The 21,807-nt window shown below is 40.9% G+C and overlaps 2 protein-coding genes across 6 annotated transcripts; one reads left to right on the top strand and one right to left on the bottom strand.

Annotated features, from left to right (window-relative positions):
• Positions 1 to 22: 22 nt before the first annotated feature.
• Positions 23 to 5,758, bottom strand: apex2 (APEX nuclease (apurinic/apyrimidinic endonuclease) 2). 3 transcript variants are annotated; one of them, XM_040153725.1, is made up of 6 exons: positions 5,427 to 5,758; positions 4,414 to 4,497; positions 3,974 to 4,154; positions 3,254 to 3,397; positions 2,691 to 2,760; positions 23 to 2,032 (listed from the first exon to the last, which is right to left on the bottom strand). In XM_040153725.1, the coding sequence occupies exons 1-6, from the start codon at positions 5,455 to 5,457 to the stop codon at positions 896 to 898; spliced, it is 1,647 nt and encodes a 548-aa protein (XP_040009659.1). In that variant the 5' UTR covers positions 5,458 to 5,758; the 3' UTR covers positions 23 to 895. The 3 variants fall into 3 exon arrangements, with proteins under 3 accessions (XP_040009659.1, XP_040009660.1, XP_040009658.1); XM_040153726.1 differs by lacking the exon at positions 5,427 to 5,758 and adding an exon at positions 5,137 to 5,217; XM_040153724.1 differs by lacking the exon at positions 5,427 to 5,758 and adding an exon at positions 4,625 to 5,056.
• On the top strand, positions 4,912 to 20,508 carry zgc:162200 (uncharacterized protein LOC558638 homolog). Of its 3 annotated transcripts, none has more exons than XM_040153720.1 (10): positions 4,912 to 5,238; positions 6,983 to 7,315; positions 9,701 to 9,913; positions 10,138 to 10,290; positions 11,985 to 12,500; positions 14,002 to 14,883; positions 15,588 to 15,767; positions 17,407 to 17,558; positions 18,853 to 19,213; positions 20,313 to 20,508. In XM_040153720.1, exons 2-10 carry the CDS (start codon positions 7,064 to 7,066, stop codon positions 20,316 to 20,318), a joined length of 2,715 nt encoding a protein of 904 aa, XP_040009654.1. In that variant the 5' UTR covers positions 4,912 to 5,238; positions 6,983 to 7,063; the 3' UTR covers positions 20,319 to 20,508. The 3 variants fall into 3 exon arrangements, with proteins under 3 accessions (XP_040009654.1, XP_040009657.1, XP_040009655.1); XM_040153721.1 differs by lacking the exon at positions 4,912 to 5,238 and adding an exon at positions 6,028 to 6,107; XM_040153723.1 differs by lacking the exon at positions 18,853 to 19,213.
• The last annotated feature ends 1,299 nt before the right edge of the window (positions 20,509 to 21,807 follow it).

Raw genomic sequence — 21,807 nt, 5'->3', positions numbered from 1 at the left:
CAAACCCCTCCCTATTACTTCAGAATGATCTGGCCACACGTGGTGCTCTGTTACTCTATGAAATACTATAATCTAACTGTACATATCTGGACACTGCTAGCATTGACCCAAGTTATTTTTTTTGGAATACTCAACCAGTCTTTTTAAATTTAATGTAAACCCAAAGCTGACAAATAAAAACACATTATGATTAAAATACTCTGGCTACTGGCCTACTTTACAGTGGTTATTCTGTGGCTGTGCAGCTGGTACTGTCAATAAAATGTGTTGCTGTGGAAAATTACATTTCTTCTCTCTTCTCTGAGGAAAAAGGTTTGTGTCATCAGCTCACTACTATCACCATCTAGTGGGCAACAACACAGTAACAGAACAACAAATCACTGATCAGTAAATTATACAAATCAACGACCAACAACAGCATCCAGATGTGATAATTAAATATTCTATCTGTGACCCCTTACTGCAGGTCACAAAATAATGACATCTTGGACAATCAGAGGCCATAGGATGTGTATCATGCGATGAGAACAAGTAGGACTGCGAATGTCAATTATTTTTCCTTTCACAATTAAGTGATTGATCTTTAAGTCTGTGAAATGTCAGAAAATAGTGAAAAATTTAATTTAGAATGCTATAAAAAAGTCAAAGGTTGCAAATCCTCAAATTAGAGATTATTAATTAACAAAGTGGTTTGAGCTCTAAGAACAAATAAAAAAAACTCGAAGTAATAGAAAACTACCGTCTTTTATTATTTAGCTAAGAAAAAATACACAGTCAACAATTAAAATCTGTGAAATAATGAGGCATCTGTGTAGTAATCTTACACTGCTTGTTTGAGATAGAGGTTTTACTGACGCGTCAGGAAAAACAACTTGTAGTCCATGCAGTAAACATGTCACTTCCCCTTGTCAACCCATGCAAAGAAACTGCATCGAGCCTCAGGGTTGGAGGCATGTCCCTGAGGACGGGCACAAACAAAGAACTGTTTGCCCATGTTTGGCCCCTCTTTTTTTACAGTACGCAGCACGCAGGGTTCCCCGTGGACCTTACAGGAGGGTGGTGGAGGCGGTCCATGAAGCACTGACTTCCAAAAGACAAATGATGCCCCTTTGTTGGCATTTGAGCGTCCCACAGTGGACTGTGCGGTCGAATGTTTTGCCTTCATCTGTTTGTCATATTTCTCTGTGGTGCCACTGGTACACATCTGTTTGGAACCATCAAATAAAGGCGCTGTATGTTCAGGTACCTTGTCTGTAACTGACGACACTTTTAGAGAGTTTTGTGTTGGGGACATTTCATCCAGGTCGGGTGGTTTTTCACACTGCCCGACAGGGGCTTCAGTGGGAGGACCAACATTTGTGAGTTTAGGTTTGAAAAAGGAAAGGAGGCTGCCTTGTGGCTTTGAAGAAGTCTTTACTGTCTTTGTCTTCTTCCCTTTTGGGACAACAGAATCCGATGTTAATACCCGTTTTTTACCAGAGACGTTTCCAGCACCGAATGGGTTTAAATTCTCCCTCCTTTCCTCCTCCTCTTGAGATCCAGGTAATGCACCCCTCTGCTCAGCCTGAACTGATCTTTGGTCCACTTTAACAAGGAAGCGGGAGAGTTTCTGCTGCTTGCCAGCAAACTCCGGCAGGTAGCGAGTGCAAAGGGGAGGAGGCTTAGAGCTGGGCAGGAGAGGGCAGCTCAGTCGCCCCCATACAGGACAGTGGTCTGACCCCTCCACCTCTGGCATGATGTCTGCCGCCACAAACTGCTCCTTGGCTAGCTGGCAATCAGCGATTATATAGTCAATGCGTGTGCCATAGTTGGTCTGCCGTGCTCCAGTGAGAGTGGACCAGCATGTGAAGGCATTTTTTCGAGTTGGGTGGAAATAGCGAAAGGTATCCACAAATTTTCCACCGTAGATGGGATCTGTTGAAGCTACCTCAGATTCTTCATCGGGTTCCTCATCATTCCTGTCCTCTTCTAGTTTGCCACTGTGCAAAAAAACATTCAGCCATTTTCTTCCAGGGTTTTCATCGAAACCATCCTAAGTAATGAGAATAACAAAGCAGGTAGAGTTTCATTATGATGAATATGCATACACTGTGAACATCTGGGAGAAATATAACACTGCCATTTTAACGTAATATATTGCTCCTTTATATTAAAAGAAATAGTTTGACATTTTGGGGAACATGTTTATTTGCTTCCTTGCCATGAGTACCAGACATGAGACTGATACCACTCTCATGTCTGTTTAATGTGAGGCTACAACCAGTATATGGCTAGCTTAGCTTAGTATCAAGACCTGAAGCAGGGAGTAACTAGCTAGCCAGTATACATCGTAACTTGTTTTTTGACTTCTGTTATTGCATGGATTAAACAACAAGACATAATTTGTTCATTAGTGGGTTTTACAAGTCCAGGTGGCCAGATTTTGTTACCTTTGAACAGAGCCAGGATGCCAGGATATCTGCTGCCCCCCCCCCGCCGCTTCCAGTCTTTATGCTAAGCTAAGCTAAGATAACTGGCTGTTGCCTGTCACCTCATATTGACCTAACAGACACGACAGTGGTATCAATCTTCTCATCAAACTCTCGGAAAGATACAGAAAGAGTGAATTTCCCCAAATTTTTAACTAGTTTTTTAAGCAAAGAAGAAACAAGCAAAACATTCATACAACATTATTCTAACCTTTTACTTACAATATCACTGGGGTCGCAGTGGTCTATTGGCCGGTGAGATGTATTTACATCTCCTAAAACAATCACATGGCTGAAAAATAAACAACAGAAATTTTTTTAACTCAGTTTGTTTAATTTTTTATTTTCGAATAGGGAGAATAATACAGTAAGTTAATAGAACATTTTCATGATAACTTGTTCAAAATTAGGATAATATCCCAACATAGTACTGTCATTTGCCATAAATCATGATAATCTGTGTAGCTGTAACTTTTCTTTGCAAATTTCTAAGTTTTTTCACTACATTGTGAACAGTTTTAAGTTTCAGTCAATTCATAAACACTTACTATAAAATGCATGTCAAAATGTAACAAGATTGTTTTTTTTTTTTTTTTAAACAAATAGACAGCAATAGATAGTGCCATTGTTCAACTGCAAATGTACAACAGCCATAAAGTGGTAAAAGGCTGCAATCTGGAAGTTAGAACAGTTTCATAAGCAGAGTGTTTGTGGTAAAAGCAGGATACACCTGCGCCTCATCTTTTTTTTTTTTTCAGTCGGTGGAAACTTTTCTAAGCACTCACCTGCCATCTTTCAGTATAGCTTCAGCCCGACACTGAAGCAATTTGTAGAACTGCAGTTTGAACTGTTTTCGCTCTGGCTTTTCGGGGTCAGCCCGTGGACAGTATACATTGATTACAGTAACAGTTTGCACTTTGTCCTGACACCTATGGGGGGAAACAAAGACCGGTCAAAAACAGAAAGAGTATGGACAAATGCTACAGCTATTAAAGGTGCTGTGACAGAGGTAGCTACAGAAAAAAAATTGTTTAGTCTATGAAACATAAAAAAAGTTTTCAAAACATTTTGTTGACCTGAAAGTGACGTCTTCAAATGTCTTGTTTTGTTTGACCAAAAGTCCAAAACCCCCTCAATATTAATTTTACGATAATATAGGACAAAGAAAAGGAGCAAAATCCTCTCTTTTGAGAGACTCAAGTCTGCAAATATTTGGCTTTTTTTCACTATTTGCTTGAAAAATTACTGAAATCAATTATCAAAATAGTTGCTAATTATTTTTCTTTTATTAGCTAATCGATTGATTGATAATCATTTCAGCTGTACTAAATTGATCTACAAATCTAGTAAAGACTAGAAGAAAGATTGCATTGCGTAGGTAGATGCTCAGTTTTTTTGTTTTTTTATGTGGATACAGAAACAGGGATAACTACGCAATACAAACTGTTTTAATACAAGTACAAACTCCTCACAGAAACGTCAAAAGTAGAATATTTTTCTCATACATTATTCTGTGCTGCGTGATGATGGCTCGTCCTTCATTGTCCAAAAGCTGTAGCTCCTCACTTGAAAACTCGGTGGGATCACCGTAGCATCCAACAGCCCCCTCGTGGTTGGTCAGCAGACCTGTGAGACCCTCCTCAGCAGCAAAAGGCGTGGCACTGTCCTTACAGTAAGTGGCGACCCCTGTGCACATCAGGAATGGGAGGTGACTGAGTTTGCATGGTGCAGTGGTGTGTCAGCAGCAGCTGTAGAGCAGATGTGGCCCTGTGGTTACAGGGATCTTCTGTTCAAATGGTAACTAAGTGTCCATTAAGTATAACCAATTAAGATGCTGTGCCCTCTTGTCTGGGCACACCGAATACAATTGGAAAAATGCAAAGGAAAAAACAAAACTTTCATGACTTAAGGACACAAAATGAACTGTTGTAACTATGTAATGTACCTGAATAGCCGCTGCGTCCTCGACTGTAACTGAAATAGGAGTTGTAGCCGTCAACAATTGCAGTTCTCTCATCAAGCAGGTCTCCTGTGGGGGACAGACCGGGGTTTAACTTTTTTATAACTGTCATAACAGACTGGCGGACAAAGCTTGTCTGACCGGTGCGTTACAGGGCAGCTCCCTCGTTCTCCAACCTCCTAAGCTAACCACTTACTTGTCACTTTTGTCTCCTGAATGCAGATAATATCTGCGTCTAGTGAATCAAGAGCCTTTTTAATGCCGCCTCTGAAAGTCCTTATGCCATTTATGTTCCAGGTAACGATCTTCATTTTGTAAACCTGGAGCTGTTTGACTGAAATGTGCAGCTTCGGAAGTAAAAAGGAAGTCAAGAAAGGTTCGAGCGGAAGTGTACTTTTTTCACTAATCTTTTTATATTTCTCTCCTGTTTAGAGTTTGTTGATAAAATATAATTATTTTATTCCTTGCATTTTGTTAAATTGCTATGTCAGGATACACAGCACACGTCATACACTGAAAAGTACAAAATATAAGCTACATTTCTTGGTATAATTGCATTGCGCCTTTGCCTAGCTAGAGGGAGTAAACGTGCTTTCAGGGTTTTTCGGCGCGCTTTTGACACTCGACCTCCCGGTGAAACGAGAGAACCGGGTGGGAGGAAGGGAAGCGGCTGCTCAGACGCTAACCCGGGCTCATATCACTGCTTACTAGCGTGATTAGCAACCGTTACTCCTGACAGCTCCCAGAGGAGGTGCAACGTAGCCGTTTGCTGGCAACCGGCGAGCCCCATCTTTGAAAGAAAACCAGAGGGTGAGTAGCTGGTTTTGCTAATGGAGGCTGTCTAGCGTTAGCTAATTAGCTTGTCTGACAGGTTCCGACCTGGCGTTAGGATAGGAGTTCAACCCCGTGAGACGGCTAGTGGATATCGCCTATAAGGCTAAGTCTGTGTAAATTTAGCTAATTACAAAGCTAAGGAGCTAGCTAGCTAAAGTCTTCACCTCGGCGTTGCGAGTAGCATTGTGGTGTCATTTGCTGTGTAGATAAGGCTAAAGCTACTCCTGTTAGCTGTCCGGCCGTGTCCTGTTTCCAGTCCCGGTGTCGTCTCAGATTTTGAAACGTTATCCCTGTCAGAATATTTTTCACCCTCCAAGTAGCAGCTTACTTTGGGAACGGGGTAAACAGGTAGGCTGCCAAAAATTGTTTAGTACATCCTTTAATTTACTCTCATTTGATGCTATGAAGGAGTAGTTCGTGGGCTAGGAGGAACAGATGCGTAGGGACACATCATTTGGCACCGCGGCAACCGGCGGCTGGTGTTTCCATCTTCGGTCAGAGAAGAGGACATGAGGAAATGAGAGGGGAGGGGGTTCTCCGCCCCACCCCACCCAGTCAATACGGGTGGTCAAGTCACATTAATGCATATTGCTTCCACGGCTACTTTGTTGAGGATACTTGGGGATACGATTCTTAACATACACTAGCTTAACGGTGCTGCTAACTTTAGTTACTATTATGCCTATTGTGATAGATGAAACGTTGCTGATGTTGAAAAGCAATAACGTCCGTCAGTGATTCGTGCATCTCAGTTTAATAGTGACAGCCTGATAAGTGCGGCGAGACTAGGAATCATCAGTAACGATCTTTAAATATCATTGTCTAATACGAGCCTATTTCAAGAGGTAAGTAGCAGCCATATGCTAGTTATAAGACGAAATCGTTTGTTATAACCAGTGGCGGAAGAAGTACTCAGATATTTTACTTTAAGTAAAAGTAGCAATACCACAGCTAAAAAACATTCTGTTACAAGAAAAATTAGAAGTCTTATCATCAAAATATACTTAAAGTACTCGTTATGCAAAATAGCCCGTTTCGGACTAATGTGTATTATATTATTGGATTATAAATATTGACGCATTCATGTGGATATTACTTTAATGTTGCAGCTGGTGAAGGTGGAGCTAATTGTAGTTACTTCATAAACTGCTGAGTAGCGTGTGAAGTTTTCTTATCTTAATCTTTATTAATACATCATAGTTTATTTGTTGATGATATTATAATTATATAATTAATTTGAATCTGCAAAGTTACTAGTAACTGCATTTGTCAAATAAAAAGTAGTAGGGTAAAAAGTACAATATTTTACCCTGAAATGTACTGGAGTAGAAGTATAATTTAGCAGAAAATGGAAATACTCAAGTAAAGTGCAAGTACCTTGGAACTGTACTGAAGCACAGTACTTGAGTACATGTATGTACTGTAGTTAGTTTCAACCATTGGTTATAATTGATATTGTGTCTAGAGTCGACATGGCGAGCTGGTATTAACAGGTAATACATCAATTAGGTAAATTATGGCTTGGATTTGCATAGCGGTTATTTGGCCTTTTGAGCGTAAATAGAAGTGTTTTCCTACTTAACTAATCCCAAAGTTAATCTTGTCCCATGCAGTTTGCTCAGTTAGTGTCAAAATATGAGTTATACAAAACCTGTTTGCCATCTTGGCCATTGTTCTAAGCAGTTTTCATAACCACAATCTTTATGTCTTGTTTTTGTAGTGTGGAGTAATGATAGTGCAGGAGTGAAGGAGGCAGGTGTCCCAGTAGAACATTGGCAGACAAGTGGGAGGCCAGGCAAGGATGCTGGAGGCAGATGCAGACCCAGCAGGTGTAGCAGTGGAAGGTGAAGGGGAGGCAGAGATGAGGAGCGGAGACTTGAAGGCTGAGGTGGTACGGCTGACTCTGGAGCTCCAGGAGGCCACAGAGGAGAAGCTACAGGCAGCCCGCTATGGCCTGGTGGTGCTGGAGGAAAGTGCTGCTCTCAAGATGAAACACAGGCAGCTGGAAGAGGAGCATGAATCCCTCAAAGTGGAGCTACAGCAGCTCAAAGAGGTAGGAACACCCCAGGCCTTCTAGTTATATTTATATACTTAGACAAAAAAAATCAGTATATATTTTTCATCTAGGCTTGTAAAGATCTGATTCTGCCAGCTTTCCAAGTTGTATTTTCCAATAACATACTAGTGCTTTGTGACCTTTGTTTTTCACTGCATATTTCTTTTACACAGTATTAATTAGATTTCTTGCCTTTATAAACACCCATGTTTATTTTTTCATCAAACTAGATCTAGTCTGATGATTTACTGTTAATAACTGAAACAAGCATTTCCTGTTTTCAATTTTCACAGTGACTGTCTGTTTAAAACCAGTTGAAACTTGAGATTTCCCAAGAAACTACAATTCCTATATTAACAGGTCTGATCAGTCTAATCTGGTTCAGGTTGTATATTGCATTTTCACAGAATGTTGTTGAATGTCACTTTGATCCTTCAGGTTGAAAGAATACTACGGGAAAAATGAACACAACAATGGTTGCAGTCTTTTTGTATTTGAGAAATATGCAAGTAAATATAATATATTGTTGCATTATTGCAAGACATTATATACAAGACACAAAGGAACAGTACTGTCATGACTTTTTATTGTTTCATCTGCATTGTACAATTTTGTACCATTGTACAAAAATTGTATTATTGCCTGGTTTCAAATCAAACTGTTGGCAAAATGTAAATGCAGTCAACATTTCAATGGCTGACATTTTACGAAGACACAGTCTCTCTGCTCATACTGCTCATTTTAATTTAACAGCTGAGGAGCTGATTTGCAGCGTACCTAGTTGTCCTATAAAGTTACCATTGTTGTCTTTTTATATGTACCAGTGAGCTATGGCATGAATTTGATTGCTCATCCCTTCAGCGTCTTTTGGTAATGCCGGCTTTCTGTTGCCACAGTAACAGTTCTGTTACAGCTGTGACCTCATATCATACATTCAATGAAGATGTTTGTGATCGCATGCTGAGTCAGTTTTGCTCCCGTATGCCATCTGATGCTGTCAGCATTAGAGAGAGGAGACTGTTAAGTGATTAGGACAACCTCCACAGCGCATCCAGTGCTTTTAACATGGGGCATTTTCTTTGTTCATCTCAAACTGATTTCTATACTTAACTCCATAGCATTAAGGATTAAATTAGTTTAGCCCTGGATAGTTAAGATAAAAAGATCAGACCAATATGTCCAAACTCAGATTATCATGTAATCCATGCCTTTTACAGATGTATTGTGAATTGTGACCTATTCCTCTCATTGTTTTAAACAAACTATGTGCTTCCCAGTATTTTTTCAAAATTATCTCTCTCTTTTCTAATAATTGACCCCTTGTGCAGTAAAGCTGTGTGGCACTAAAGTTGGCAGTTACAGTTTCTCTGTTAAAGCTGCTTTTTGTGGAAATGTGTATATTAAATTCTTGTGCCATGCTTATGCTGACGTGCTGCTGTATGACCAATGTGTGAGGAGTTCATATTGTTTCCTTATGTAAATGTTGTCACAAATACAAGAGTTGGGCCTTGAAGGTATTTAGTATTGCTAGAATGGGGTTTTTAAAACTGGCTTATGTAAGAAGGCAATCCCGTAAAATTCAACCCCATCATGTGGGAAGATGTTGCAATTGTTCCATCTACCTGTTTGAATTAAGAGAGAAACAGTCTATGGAGAGAAATAATGTTTAAATCCTTTCTACAGGCAGTTGAACATTTAGCAATAGATTTGTGCCAGAATAACACTAAAATTGGTCCACCCCAGTGTTTTATAACCAAATATCAAGCAAAGCTCTTTAGATCTGAAGGGACATAGTGGTACAGAATTTCAGCTATTTTTTATAATCTGCATAAAGCTAATTTCTTAGCTGTTTAGCTACCTAGGCTTTGGGAGGGTTTTAACGAAGCAGAGCGGACTCGTGTGTTGTAAATTAGCATCCTTATATAACCGCACCTCCATGTTTAGTAGCATATTCCTTTCATGTAACACTTTATATGATAGTTTTTCAACAGTAGTCATTGATGCATAATGTGTCAAGGTTACTGATAATGGCTAGATGTGAAGAAATGCATGTTACTACAGAGTTAAGTGTAAGGTATTAGGCTCATATTATCATATCGGTTAGATAAACATGCACTATAAAATGTGTGGAAGCTGCTGTTAAGGTCTAAGGTGTTTTGTTACTGAAGCATAACAGCTACTCCCTTGCTGTGGTCAGGATTCAGGGAAGTCCTATTTCCTTTCTTTTGTTAAACATGTCTACATTCCTGGTCTTAATATGAGTAGCAAAGCATGAATGCATTTGTCTTTAAGCACTGCAAATGTTGTTCCATGTGTAACATACTGTAGCCTGCCAGATACTGCAAGTTTTGCTCGTTCCTTAACCTTTCTGTTTGTGTTAAGGCATTTGCAGATTCTGTGAGCAGCCAGAAGCGTGCAGCTGCTGATGGAGAGTGCCGGGAAGAGAGCCTGCTGCAGGAGACTGCCACTAAGGAGGCTGCCATGGCAACCCGCATAGAGGAAGTCCAAGCAGAACTCAAGCAAGCACGCCTTGCTCTGAGCAATGCCCACGCAGAGATCGATAGATTGGGGGTGTTCTCCGTCCAGCTAAAGAAGGTGTGGTGTACTCAGTACACGTGTATACTGCTGTTTCACTGTATACTATCATGCCTCACCTGCCCATGATACATCAGAGTGAACCCCTGAATCACTATGGAGGATATATGATCTGTGTAGTCTCATTCCCAATGTATAATTAACCGTGCTTGAGATGAATTTGGTAAGTGTGCAGATTAAATTTTGTGCTTTGCACTGATTTGATAGTGGGTTGTGTTCCACAGGAGTGTGAATGTCTGGAGGCAGAGAAGGGCCATCTGAGGGATGAGATGAAGGAATATAAAGTACGTGAGCTACGCCAGTTGCAGGACAATGGCGAGCTTGAAGAAGAAAACATATCTCTGCAAAAACAGGTGTCTGTGCTCAAGGAAAACCAGGTCAGTTGTGACTCAAGCTACAACATTACAAATTACATTTAAGTTATACCTACTGGCTGTAATTGTAAATGAATGAAAAGAAAAGAAAAAAGAATTAAGAATTTAAAAAATGTAATTGTAGCTATCCAGAAAGAATAACATTGAATTTAAATATTTGTAGAACTATGTAATTACATGGAAAAGGATGTTTATATGAACATTCAGCCATACTGTTGTGTTTCCTATTTATTGTCCTAAATTTGTTTTTGGGCTTATATAATGTTTGTGTTAGTGAAGCACATATATGAGGTTGTTAAGACTCTATCATATGGTCATTGTTGTAGTGCTTTTGCATTTACCTTTCCTGCACATGAGTAAAATTGCTGTGAATGCCACAAACTTCGATTCTCCCACACGTTTCTTGACATAACTTTAAAACTGGGTTACTAATAATTCTTCTCCTGATTACCTGCTCTTTCCATTTGTCATTGAATTCCAAGTTTCGCTGCTTCCCTAGAGAGCCAAACACCATGTGAGATGGAGCATTTTACTGGCAATATGCTGCAGAAAAGAAATAATTACAGTTGCAAGTAGCACTACAGCAACCAATGCCCAATATAGTAATTTCATGATTCATAAGCAACTGTCTTAAAACCTGTCACCATTACCATTCAATCATGTAGGTCCATGTAGTTGCCCATTTACTATGTACAACAGGATACTGTGAAGGCATCATCTATTTCCTCTGAAAAGTATTTAAATCAAGACGAGGGGAGGAAAAAAATCTTAGAATAATAGATTGGCCAGAGCTTTATGGGATTAAACTAATTTGTCATTCAGGTTGTCAGGGAGTTTTAAACACCTAATATCTTACTCTGCAGTATTTGCTGCTCAAAATGCTCCACCAAAAACTTGTACTGCACAATAAAGGATATTCAGTATTCTTGTGGGTTGTTATGTAAAACAGTTATGTGAAACTGTCATTGTTTGGATTCTTGAGTGTCAGACACGTGCTTCCAAATGCAGATGGCCCTGCTGTGTGTATATAGCAGCTCTGCCAAGACAAATTGTCCATGACTACTTCTAAATGTAGCAAAGGCTTGTTTGTGTGTGCATGACCTGTTCATTGACTTTTAGATAAAACCTAGTCTTGCCTCTGTAGTCTCTTGTGTCAAAAATATTTTTCGTCATTTTAGATGAAACCCCTAAGTACTGAAGATCTTAATCACTGTCAGTCCTACACCAGCAGTTTTAATGTTAAATGTTGATCTTATTTAAAAAAATAGACATTTATTGTTGTATAATGTATACTGTATGTAAAGATTAAGGCCAAATGAACAAATGAACTTAAATGAGCTGACTGAACTAACAGTATCATTTATAATTTCTGCTTTATTGTGTATAATATTTGACATTTGATATTTAAGAGGCAAGAAACATGGAGAGAGGGTTGTGTACTAAATGTCCAACCTGACCGAAATGGAGAAGAAATTTGACAAGGGATATTATAATTTGTGGTGACTATGAAATTATCACCACCAATTATAATTTGTCCAGCCAAACTGTCAGGGTGTGTGGTTTAACACTGTTGTACTGAATGCACTGGTATATTTGCATGTTGTAAATAGAATTTGCATCATTATCTGTTACATAAAAAGACAGAGAAACACGTAAATGTAGACTTTCATGTGGTCATGCTTCTTATCACATTTCAGGTTGAGTTTGAATCGATAAAGCTGGAACTGACCCAGAAGAATGAGGAGCAGGAGGAGCTACGAGCTCAGCTGGACGAGGCAGCAAGGCTGAGGGAGATAGCAGAGATGCAGCTGGATGAGGCCCTGGAAGCCCTGAAGGAGGAGAGGGAGCAGAAGAACAGTCTGCGGCGAGAGCTCTCTTCCCTGACCCTTAACCCCTTTGATACTGTGGGGAACCTGGAGCTCCACTTGGAGCAGCTGGATGACAGCCAGGAGGAGGGCCAGGGGGGAGAGGGAGTAGGTGAGGGTGAGGGAGAGGAACAGGACAGCGGCTATAATAATGGTCCTGGGTCTGCTCCCAGTTCTGCTCACCCTCCTCACTTAGGGGGCTCCAAAAGTAATGGCCTCATCCACCGCTGTTCTACTCCACGTAACAGTGACGTATTCCTGCGTGCTCCAGCTTCTGGGCTGGTGTCGGACCTACTGAGTGAGCTACACTTTTCAGACAGTCAGAAACTGAAACAGCAGCTCCTGCAGGTAGGCAACAGGGCTATTTGTGCCACTCTTTTAAATTTATTAATTTGGTTAAATTATGGAAGTGCATCAAAGAAATATAGTGAAAGATGACTGCTAAAAAATGATGTAGCCAGGCTTACATGTGATTTAGAGAATGAGGGGAATAAAGCTATATTGGTTTTATTCCCTTTTTAGCTTGAATTGCTCAGCAAATTTCATTGCAGTCTTCCTGTTTGTTTTATTATAGGATGTCTTGTGTGCAAAGGTGACAGTTTAGGATTTGCAACATGAAAGATTTTGGAATGGATTCACCTTCTGGGGTGTATGATCGTTCACTAAATTCAATAATACTACAATCACCAGTTGTAGAGAAATCAATTTCAAACGTGGGATAGATTTGCAGAGTTGTTTCTTTTTGCTTGAATATAAAATATGAATGACATGTATGATATAAACTTCTTCTGGTACCATATAGCATTTTAGCACTATTGAGAAGATTTTTAGAATAATGCGGTAGTTACATTTCATTTACCTGAATTTTTAAATGCGCTGACAGCTTTAGACAATGATGAATGAGAACAAAATGGATTCTGCATAATGATAATGTATTGTATGTAGCCTGCACACTACTGCTAACACTACTCAGGGAGTGCAGTGTGCACCGTTGCACTTAACAGGGAACACAGTGTATATTGAAATTCGTCTGTGATTCACAGATTTGAATTATATTTAGATGAAAGCATCTGTTCTAACCAGACTAACTTAAAAGTCTGCCATATATTGTTAAGCTGTATAGTGAGATTTTCATAAAGGTTAGTTTTTGTGACCAAACCGTTGACAGGGATGTCTGCTGCTTCCTGCTGTAGACCACATCCGCTGTGTGTTAGTGTGTTGGGCTGTCCGTAATAATAAAAACCTCCTGACACCACATTACATCCTCTACTTTACCAGGCAATTTAGTCAACTCGCACCTGATACAGTTATGCTTTACAAATTAAGGGTACTCAGGAAAATTAAGGATGTCTTGAATAGTCATCCCTCTCTTTCTAAAGGAAATATATTATTTATCATGCACTTAAATTGGGGGTTGGGTAACCCTACCCAACAGATGTTAGCGTGGAGTGGAATGGGGTCAGCCTCTGTTTTACATAAAAAATGCATTAAGGGTAAAGGTGGTTGGGGGAGAAATTTGTGTTGTAGAGAACTGTCCTTTTGTTTTATGGAAAATAATCAAGACTCAGTTTAGACCTATTTCCCTAGCTTAGAACTGAAATGGATGATCATTCAACTAATGGACAGCTTTAATTGATTTTATCAAATTTAACGCGTACAGTGGGGTCCAACAGTCTGAGACCACTTTCAGACTGTTGGACCCCACTGTATATGTTAATACTTCATAAGTGTTTCATCGTGTGTGTGTGTGTGTGTGTGTGTGTGTGTGTGTGTGTGTGTGTGTGTGTGTGTGTTGGTGTTGGTGTGTGTGTGTGTGTGTGTTGGTGTGTATGTATGTATGTACACCCAGGCAGAACGAGAGAAGTCCAGTCTGGCTGGCAAAGTTGAGGAACTGCAGATGCAACTGGTAATGTCCAAACAGGCACTAAGTCAGCAAGAGGACAAGGTTGGCTCTCTCACCCAACAGCTGGAGGCTGTGCAGAGCAGCCAGCAAAACAGTCAGGAGACTGAGGACAGGGGAGATGATGAGACAGAGATTGGAGATGGTGGCAATGGCGTCTTTGATTACGAGGTCGACACCAAGAGCAAGGAGGTGCTGGAGGCGCGCATGCGTTCGGCCAGCGAAGAGCTTCTGAAGCTGCGAGATGAACTTTCACAGGCAGGAGCTCGTTATAACACTCTGGAGCAGCGATACAAGCAGGAGAAGGATCGCTGGAGGGCAGAGGCCCAGGAGCTGGCTGATAAGATCCGTCAATGCATCAAGTCCAGTAAACAGGACCAGGAGCGCATCAGTGAGCTGGAGAAGGAGATTGGAGCCACACGGAAAGTGGCAATTGATTCTGAAGGACATTTGAGTGTTGCCCAGGAAGAGTTGCTGGCCTTCTCTGAGGAGCTGTCCAACCTCTATCACCACATCTGTGTGTGCAACAACCTGACACCCAAACGGGTCACCCTGGACTATTACCGCGATGGCGCCAGGGCAAGTGGTGGAGCAAGTAGTGCAAGAAGATCACACCATGTCTATCCCCAGCACAACACCCAGAAGAAGCCTCGAGCCAATGACATGTTCATCTCAAAAGCTGCAGCATTGCAGTTTATGGGGGAGGTGGACAGTGCAGGAGCCAGTGGAGACTCTCCTAACTGCCCTGGGTCCCCCACCCTGGATTTCAGGGACCCTTCCAACGTTCGCAACTTGGTAGCAGTCATCCGTTGCCAGATCAAACACCTCCGGGTAAGACAGTCTTTTTTCACCAAAGTCATTCATTAGAGTTCTACTCTACTTCTGCTTAATTGTTTGAGAACTGACAGTTATAACCAGTGCACATTCTCTAACTTCCTCATGGTAGCCTGATAACTGAAAGCCTGTCTTTCATTCTGGGTGAAGTCCTTTCCTCCTGCACAGATTTCTCGCTGAACTTAATGCTCAGCTCAGACTGTTAAGTGTAGCTGAGTAACTCCCATGTCTGTACAAATCCATCGCATGGTTTGGGCCTTGTTGACACGTGTGTGTGGGTTTGAATGGATTGGATTATCCGGGGTCAAAGTTGAGTTGTGGCTTCTACCACAGAGAATCTTTTCAGAAAACACCAGCGAAACACTGGGAACTTGTCTTTTTATGTTGTGAAATGCATATTCTAAAAACACATAGTTGCTTTTCTTCATTTTGGAAGATGCATTTCACAGGTATGATAATAATAATAATGTATAAAAAAATCTGAGACTAATTTAGAACATTTTAAACAAATTGTTTGGTTTTGGCCATTGTTAATGTGATTTCTGAATATACTGTGTAGAAAAAACACTGCAAAAATATGTACTCTTTATAGAACACATTGTTTTCCCAAGATGAAATTACAACAAAATTTTACCTTGCCAGTGAAACAAAAAATCACGCTTAACTTAGTTTTATGAATAATTTCCTTTATATTCCCTCAGGTGGCAGTGGACCTCTGTCGTCAGAGGGGTGCAATGCCTTACTCAGGGCTCAGTGCCAGTGTAGAGTCAGAGCGGGATGCTGAGAGCCTCTTGGAGGAAGTACTAAAACTCAAGTCCCTTCTCAGCACCAAGAGGGAACAGATTGCTACCCTCAGGACTGTCCTCAAGGCTAACAAACAGGTAGGTCACAGCAAGCACTGGCTTGGCCAAAATGATCCCATTTGATCTCTTTGCACTTTTTGAAATAGTTTGTTTAGGAACAATCTAGTTGTCCATTTTAGGGGATTACTGTTAATCAACCTGACCTGTCAAGGACTTTCCCTAAAATGCAGTCCTCAAATGTCTGGTCACTGTGCCATTATTTGTAGGTGGTTATTAAAAGCAAGCTTTCCCACATTTCTCCATTTTGGTTTACTCTGAGAGGACTCAATCGTTTCTTTGTATGTACAATAAATCCTCAGAACAGCTACCCTTGTACACAGGGGTTGCCTTCCTTCTGCTGCCAACATTTTTTACTCATTCTTGAAAAAAAATTGACCAAATTCAGTATTTTCAATACTAAACTTATTGTCTGGATCAGGTAAGAGAGCAAAGAGTCCTTTTTTTCAGTGTTATCCATGCATAATCTTGATATAAGCAGTACAGTTGACCTGTGTCATCAGTGTCTTGTCTAGACATTCCCTTGGGCTCACATGTTTCTGCACCTTGAGTACAGTGTGAGCTTGAACTGCTCTTCCCCCTCCCCTTTCCTGTGCCTCAAGCACCACATGACCTGCTTCTGTCTTTCCCTGAGCTCTCACTCTTCCTTTTATACACCCACATAAACACTCAAGGTAATCTGCTTGGCAGGGCCATTTTCCCATATACCCTTTTTTTTACAAAATGAGCGCGTATGTGCAAGTATTTTCAGTGCAGTGTGCAGCGTTGCATACGAAGAACAAAATCAGTGTTGCATGTTGTTCCCATAGACTGTGTAAAAAAAACCGGTAAATGTTCCTGGCTATTTATGTGCCAGTGTCCAGGGTTTCAATGCGCATCCTAGCATTGCTTTTAAAAAGGGGTGAAAATTAGTGTGTCCACGTGGGTGTCACGTTTCTATCAGTGATAATAAGACCTGGAGTTGATAAATACCAGTGACTAATGCAGAGTCATGCCGATTATACCCTTTTCCAATGAAGACAAAAGCCAGATGTTAGTGGGTTTTTTTGTCCAATGTGAAAGGGACTGTATAGTAGTTTATCTCATCAAGTCTGATGTCTAGGACCGTGTGGGCCCCCTGTTTGTGCCTGTGATGTAATTATGGTATTTACATGTGAGACTTATGCAATGATGATTGCATTCAAGTTACAGATTAGTAAAAGGTGATCACATAAGAGGGACCAAGTGGGCTTAGGTCTTCAGCTATGTGTCCTTTGGCAGAAGGACTCACAGTACTGTTGTCGTACTGTTATCATAATCAAAGCAATGTTTTTCATTGACCTTCCAAGCTCTGATACAGATTTCTGTTTAACAGAGGACATGTGGTCACATGGAATAGGAAAACATGGACAGTAAAGATGGCAATTACAGCTTGTTTGATTACTAAGGTATTTGGTTAATTAAATTGTACAGCACTTTGGTTGGTGTTTTGTACTCTGCAGCAGGGGTCACTCTAGAATTCCGGTGTATGATGGTGCTGTCATTTTGAAATATTTGTATTACTAATATATTTTGTCCAACAAATCATGCATGATAATATGCATTTAACAACCCACTTTAAAAGAGTAGTGATGGTGATATATTAGCATATGATTGTGCAATTGTATTTTTGTCAATGCAGACTGCAGAGTTGGCCCTGTCCAATTTGAAAACCAAGTATGAGACAGAGAAGAGCATGGTGTCAGAGACAATGATGAAACTGCGGAACGAGCTCAAAGCCCTAAAGGAGGATGCAGCCACCTTCTCTTCACTCCGAGTCATGTTTGCCAGTCGGTAAGATTTTTATGTGTGAGAAAACAGTGTTTTATTCAGCAATTTTATAAAGATAAAAGGATTTGCATTTATTTTTCCTGTGAAAAAGAACATTTTTGATAGCTTTTAAAGTTTTGTTTAAACTGAAACATTTTAATTATCTCTGATTGTCTGGTCTTTGCCTCTTTGCTAGCATTCTTCATGCTTAGTAATAGCGCTCTTGTTGTGGTACAGCTTTTGCTACCACTCATGTAATAAGCTTACCACGCTTATTACGCCTGTGGACAATCCACTGGTTCACATGGAGATTACGAGCCACATGCTCTGCCCTGTGCCGACGGGGGACGAGGCAAGGACAGATTTGTCCCACCGAGCCAGGTCACCTCAAGGAAGGAGAAGCCTAATGTTGTGAGAGATGGGTGGGAAATTAGAAAGAGTGGGAAGGAGCTATCAAGGGTTAAACATAAAGACCACAACACCTCACTCACTAATCACTAACCTCTTCTGAGCATCTGTTGGCATGATGATTGTTTTGAGGACTGTTTTTGTAACAGGTTGAGTGAGTTTACTAATTGCGGATTTTTTCTGTTCTTGCAATGGGCAGGAGAAATGTTTGCATTTTTGTTTGTTATTAAATGCCAGAAAATCTTCTTGGGCATGCATATTAGAATGTCGAGGCCCTCTCCAGACAGTTATGAGCTTGCATTTGATTATCTCTAAGAAGGATTGGAGAACAGACAGCGGGCAAAGACTACTACTGTCTATGGCAACACGCTAAGGATTACAGCTTAAAAAGATCCCCTTGCTGATAAGTAAGTTTAGTGGTGCCATCATGTGGATAGCTGGAGTGACTGCATTTCTGCACTATATGATGACAAGGGAATATCAGTTTTTGAGCTTATTCCAGTCAAAGTATGTTCTTATTGTTGTCATCTTCACATACACCCCTCTGTTCTTGTTCTCAAAATTCTTATTAGTAGGTGATCAACATAAAATTAATTAATTGCTCATATATCTATGTTATTTAACATGTTAGATTTTTTTTGGCACCAGCTTGGCAAACATTGAGCATTTATAGATTTCTCTGTTTCATATCATTGTAATTTTAGTAATTTTGCGATCCAAAAAACATAAGTGTGAAGATATCACTTTGTCCTTTGGTAGTGTTTGGTGTTTGGTCACAGCTGGTGTTTAAAATATGTGTCTGCCACACTATAAGTCATGTTTAGCACGTGTGTTGTGTGTTTCTGGCTTACAGCTTTAATTTGGTCTGCTTGTGCATGTTGCATCTTTTAATTGTGTCTGCATCTCTCAGGTGTGACCAGTATGTCACCCAGCTGGATGAGATGCATAGGCAGCTGGCAGCAGCTGAGGATGAGAAGAAGACACTGAATTCTCTGCTGCGTATGGCCATCCAGCAGAAACTGGCTCTTACTCAGCGTTTGGAGGATCTGGAGGCCCCTCTGACTACCCACAGCTTGAACAGCAGCCCTCGTCGCTCCCGGGCCAAAGAACTGGCAACAAAGTCAGGCAGGGCTCCCCGGAGCCCCCGAAGCAGTCCTGCACGCCCACCGCTGAGGAGCAGTCCACGGGCAAGCCCAGTTCTCGGCAGCAGCGTTCCTGCCATGGCCACGCACCACCTGCGAGCTTTAACGCGAAGCCTCCACACAAGCCCTGTAAGAACCCCCCTTTCTCATTGTCCTGACAACCCCAACCAGACAAGCAACTGGTCTCGTAGAGGCAAGGGTCTCCCACGAGACGCCACTTTCATTAGAAGTCGTAGTGTCAGTGATGTTTTTAACGCAGAGTTGAGTCCTGGCTATTCCCTGACACGTGATGGTTCCACCAGTTCTGTGAACAGTGACGTAATGGTCAAAACACAAGTCAGTGATTCAAGAAAGGGTGCATTAGGCCGGAGGGCTTCTGTCCCTGCACGTCAGGACACCTTCATCACATCTCGCATTGTACCTGCCTCTTCCGCCAGCCTAAAGTCTTATTGGTTTTCTTCATCCATAGATAATCTAACCTCTTCCAAAGCTTTGTGTGTATATACTAAAACATCTGAAGCATGGAGTGAAAGGAAACAAAAGCCTGATCTAAAACCAAACTTAAATACTTCTGTGCGAAGAAAACAGCAATTGGCTCACAGGTCTAATTCTGTACAAGCAGCAGCTGCATGCCGTAACACATTTCCGTCAGACCCGGTCTCTTCTCAGCTGAATGCTAAATCTTCAGGGGCCCTGACAGCCGGATCTCTCTCTGTTCACAATCCAGCTGGTAAGACCATGATGACTGGGGTCTGTAGAGAGTCTAGACGTAGATCATCCACCTCCACAAGTAGAACCACTGAGGAATCACACACTAATGTTAGTAAGAGCTCTGGTAATAAAGCTCAGGCTGGCAGGGCCCGCAGCTCACACTCTAAATCATCTTACAGGCGATGATGAGGCGAAGCAGCCAGAAGATTTACGGTCTATACCAAACTACTTAAACTCTACATGTTATGTTAGAATTATTAAATAAGATATATACTTTGCTCTAAAATATCCAATTAGCTATCATTAATATTTGGAACAAAACTTGTGTATTTGCACACATTTTGTTCACAGTTAATGCTACTTGGGGCTAAAAATTGTTTTTATAAATACATCTTTCTTTAACCAATTGCCCCTAATTTGCTGATCCTTTATATTTTTATTGATCTGTTGATCCTGACAAATTTTTTTGGTTGAACTAAATGTTTTCTTTTGTCTCTGTCTCACCCTGTATCTGTAGCGCTGAAACCCTCCTTCCATTACTCCAAACCCCCTCTTCTCCATAAGGACCTGTCTTCATGTTGACTCCCCGGCTCCCTCTTCCTTTCCTGACTCAAGACATCCTGTCCATCCCAGATATGATGCCACATTCCCCACACTTCCCACCAGAACCATGGATTAAAAAATTGTAAAAGAGGGAAAAAAAAAAAAAAGAAAAAAAAAATCTCTCATCTGCTCTCTTGGTAGTCTCTGCTTGGAGCAGAGAAACCTGCATGCAGCCTGGAGAAGGATGAAGAGACAAATGTGCTGCTCATTGCTCTGTTAAGTCATTGACTGTGTCTTGTCCAAAGTGGTTTCAACTTCCATCTGGTCTTGTTCAGGGCTGTGTGTTGTGGTGGACCACTGACAGTATTTATTCCAGAATGAGACTTGTCTTGTACAGTATTACTGTCCTCAGACTTGGATTCAAGGCTATGCTCTGTTTTAAGGTTGTATATCTTTACACTCTTGCCTTTAGTCTGGCATCCTAGTCAGGCCTCTCCGGTGACTTTTAGTGTCTGTAAGCCATTAGATCATCTGTGATAGATCTCCCAGGTAGTGGTTTTTATAGAGCAATGCAGCCTTACTAAAATAATTGCTATCCTAAAAGTAGAGAGAGTTTGCTATAGTCCTGAGGTTTCTCCCTTTTACTGGTGGTACAGTTATATGCCCTTTTTTTAATCCAGTGACATGCCTGGCTCTTTGGCTTCTGCCACTCCCTTTAACTAGAGGTCAGTAAACACTCCACTTCATTGATGGAAATGAATCAGCCATAAGTCCACCACCTCAGGTCAAACACTGAGTAATCAGATATATGATTTGGGAGATCTTTAGTGTGCATCTTATTTTGCAAACTATGCAGACCAAGTCAGGACAGTGCTTGCATACTTCATGATGTTCTTTAGAATCAGCGTGGGTTTTCAAACTTGCCTTCACTTTCAGTTAACAGTGGTTGGCTGCAGCCATTTTTATAACAGCCATTTAGCATCTCTCACAATTTTCAGCTTTCAGAATTCATCTGGGGGTCCATAGTGGCACAAGTTCCAGCATCCCGTTGGCTGATAATGTACTCCTCTGCGTGTTGATCTGTAGGTTTTAGGACACTGTCTCATTTTACTCAAGAATTCAACTGACTTGGTTTCCCTAAAACTAATGGTACTTACTAATACTAACCTGTTGGCCCATGCTCATGTCTCTTGATTGCAAAGTCATAATAACAGTTCTCATTCTGCTTCTGCTTTTCCTCACTCCAGCTAAGCAACTCTCCAAGTATTTTGTATTTCATCATTTAATGTCACCATGCTCATTAGTGCTACCGAAGTAAGCATGTTGTAATGAAGAAGTGTTACCCACAGCAAGCTAGTTTTTTTCTCCTGTGGCTACAGCACCCATTGTTTCAAGTTAGGAATGCTAATAGTGCTATAGGCTGCTATTAGAGTTGCTGCTTATAGAAAAATGAAACAACAATAATGTCA

Source organism: Xiphias gladius, chromosome 18, assembly GCF_016859285.1.
Source record: "Xiphias gladius isolate SHS-SW01 ecotype Sanya breed wild chromosome 18, ASM1685928v1, whole genome shotgun sequence".
Taxonomy (NCBI): Eukaryota; Metazoa; Chordata; class Actinopteri; order Istiophoriformes; family Xiphiidae; genus Xiphias; species Xiphias gladius.
This window is presented reverse-complemented; position numbering and strand designations above follow the sequence as displayed.

Excerpts from the sequence above, each read along its gene's own strand:
- zgc:162200 (XM_040153720.1), top strand. The coding sequence starts at position 7,064 with ATGCTGGAGGCAGATGCAGACCCAGCAGGTGTAGCAGTGGAAGGTGAA. Across the intron at positions 10,291-11,984 it reads CTGTGCTCAAGGAAAACCAG|GTTGAGTTTGAATCGATAAA; the intron begins GTCAGTTGTGAC and ends ATCACATTTCAG. Across the intron at positions 17,559-18,852 it reads CGAGTCATGTTTGCCAGTCG|GTGTGACCAGTATGTCACCC; the intron begins GTAAGATTTTTA and ends TGCATCTCTCAG.
- apex2 (XM_040153724.1), bottom strand. The coding sequence starts at position 4,739 with ATGAAGATCGTTACCTGGAACATAAATGGCATAAGGACTTTCAGAGGC. Across the intron at positions 4,498-4,624 it reads TCAGGAGACAAAAGTGACAA|GAGACCTGCTTGATGAGAGA; the intron begins GTAAGTGGTTAG and ends TGTCCCCCACAG. Across the intron at positions 2,033-2,690 it reads ACTGCGACCCCAGTGATATT|GATGGTTTCGATGAAAACCC; the intron begins GTAAGTAAAAGG and ends CTCATTACTTAG.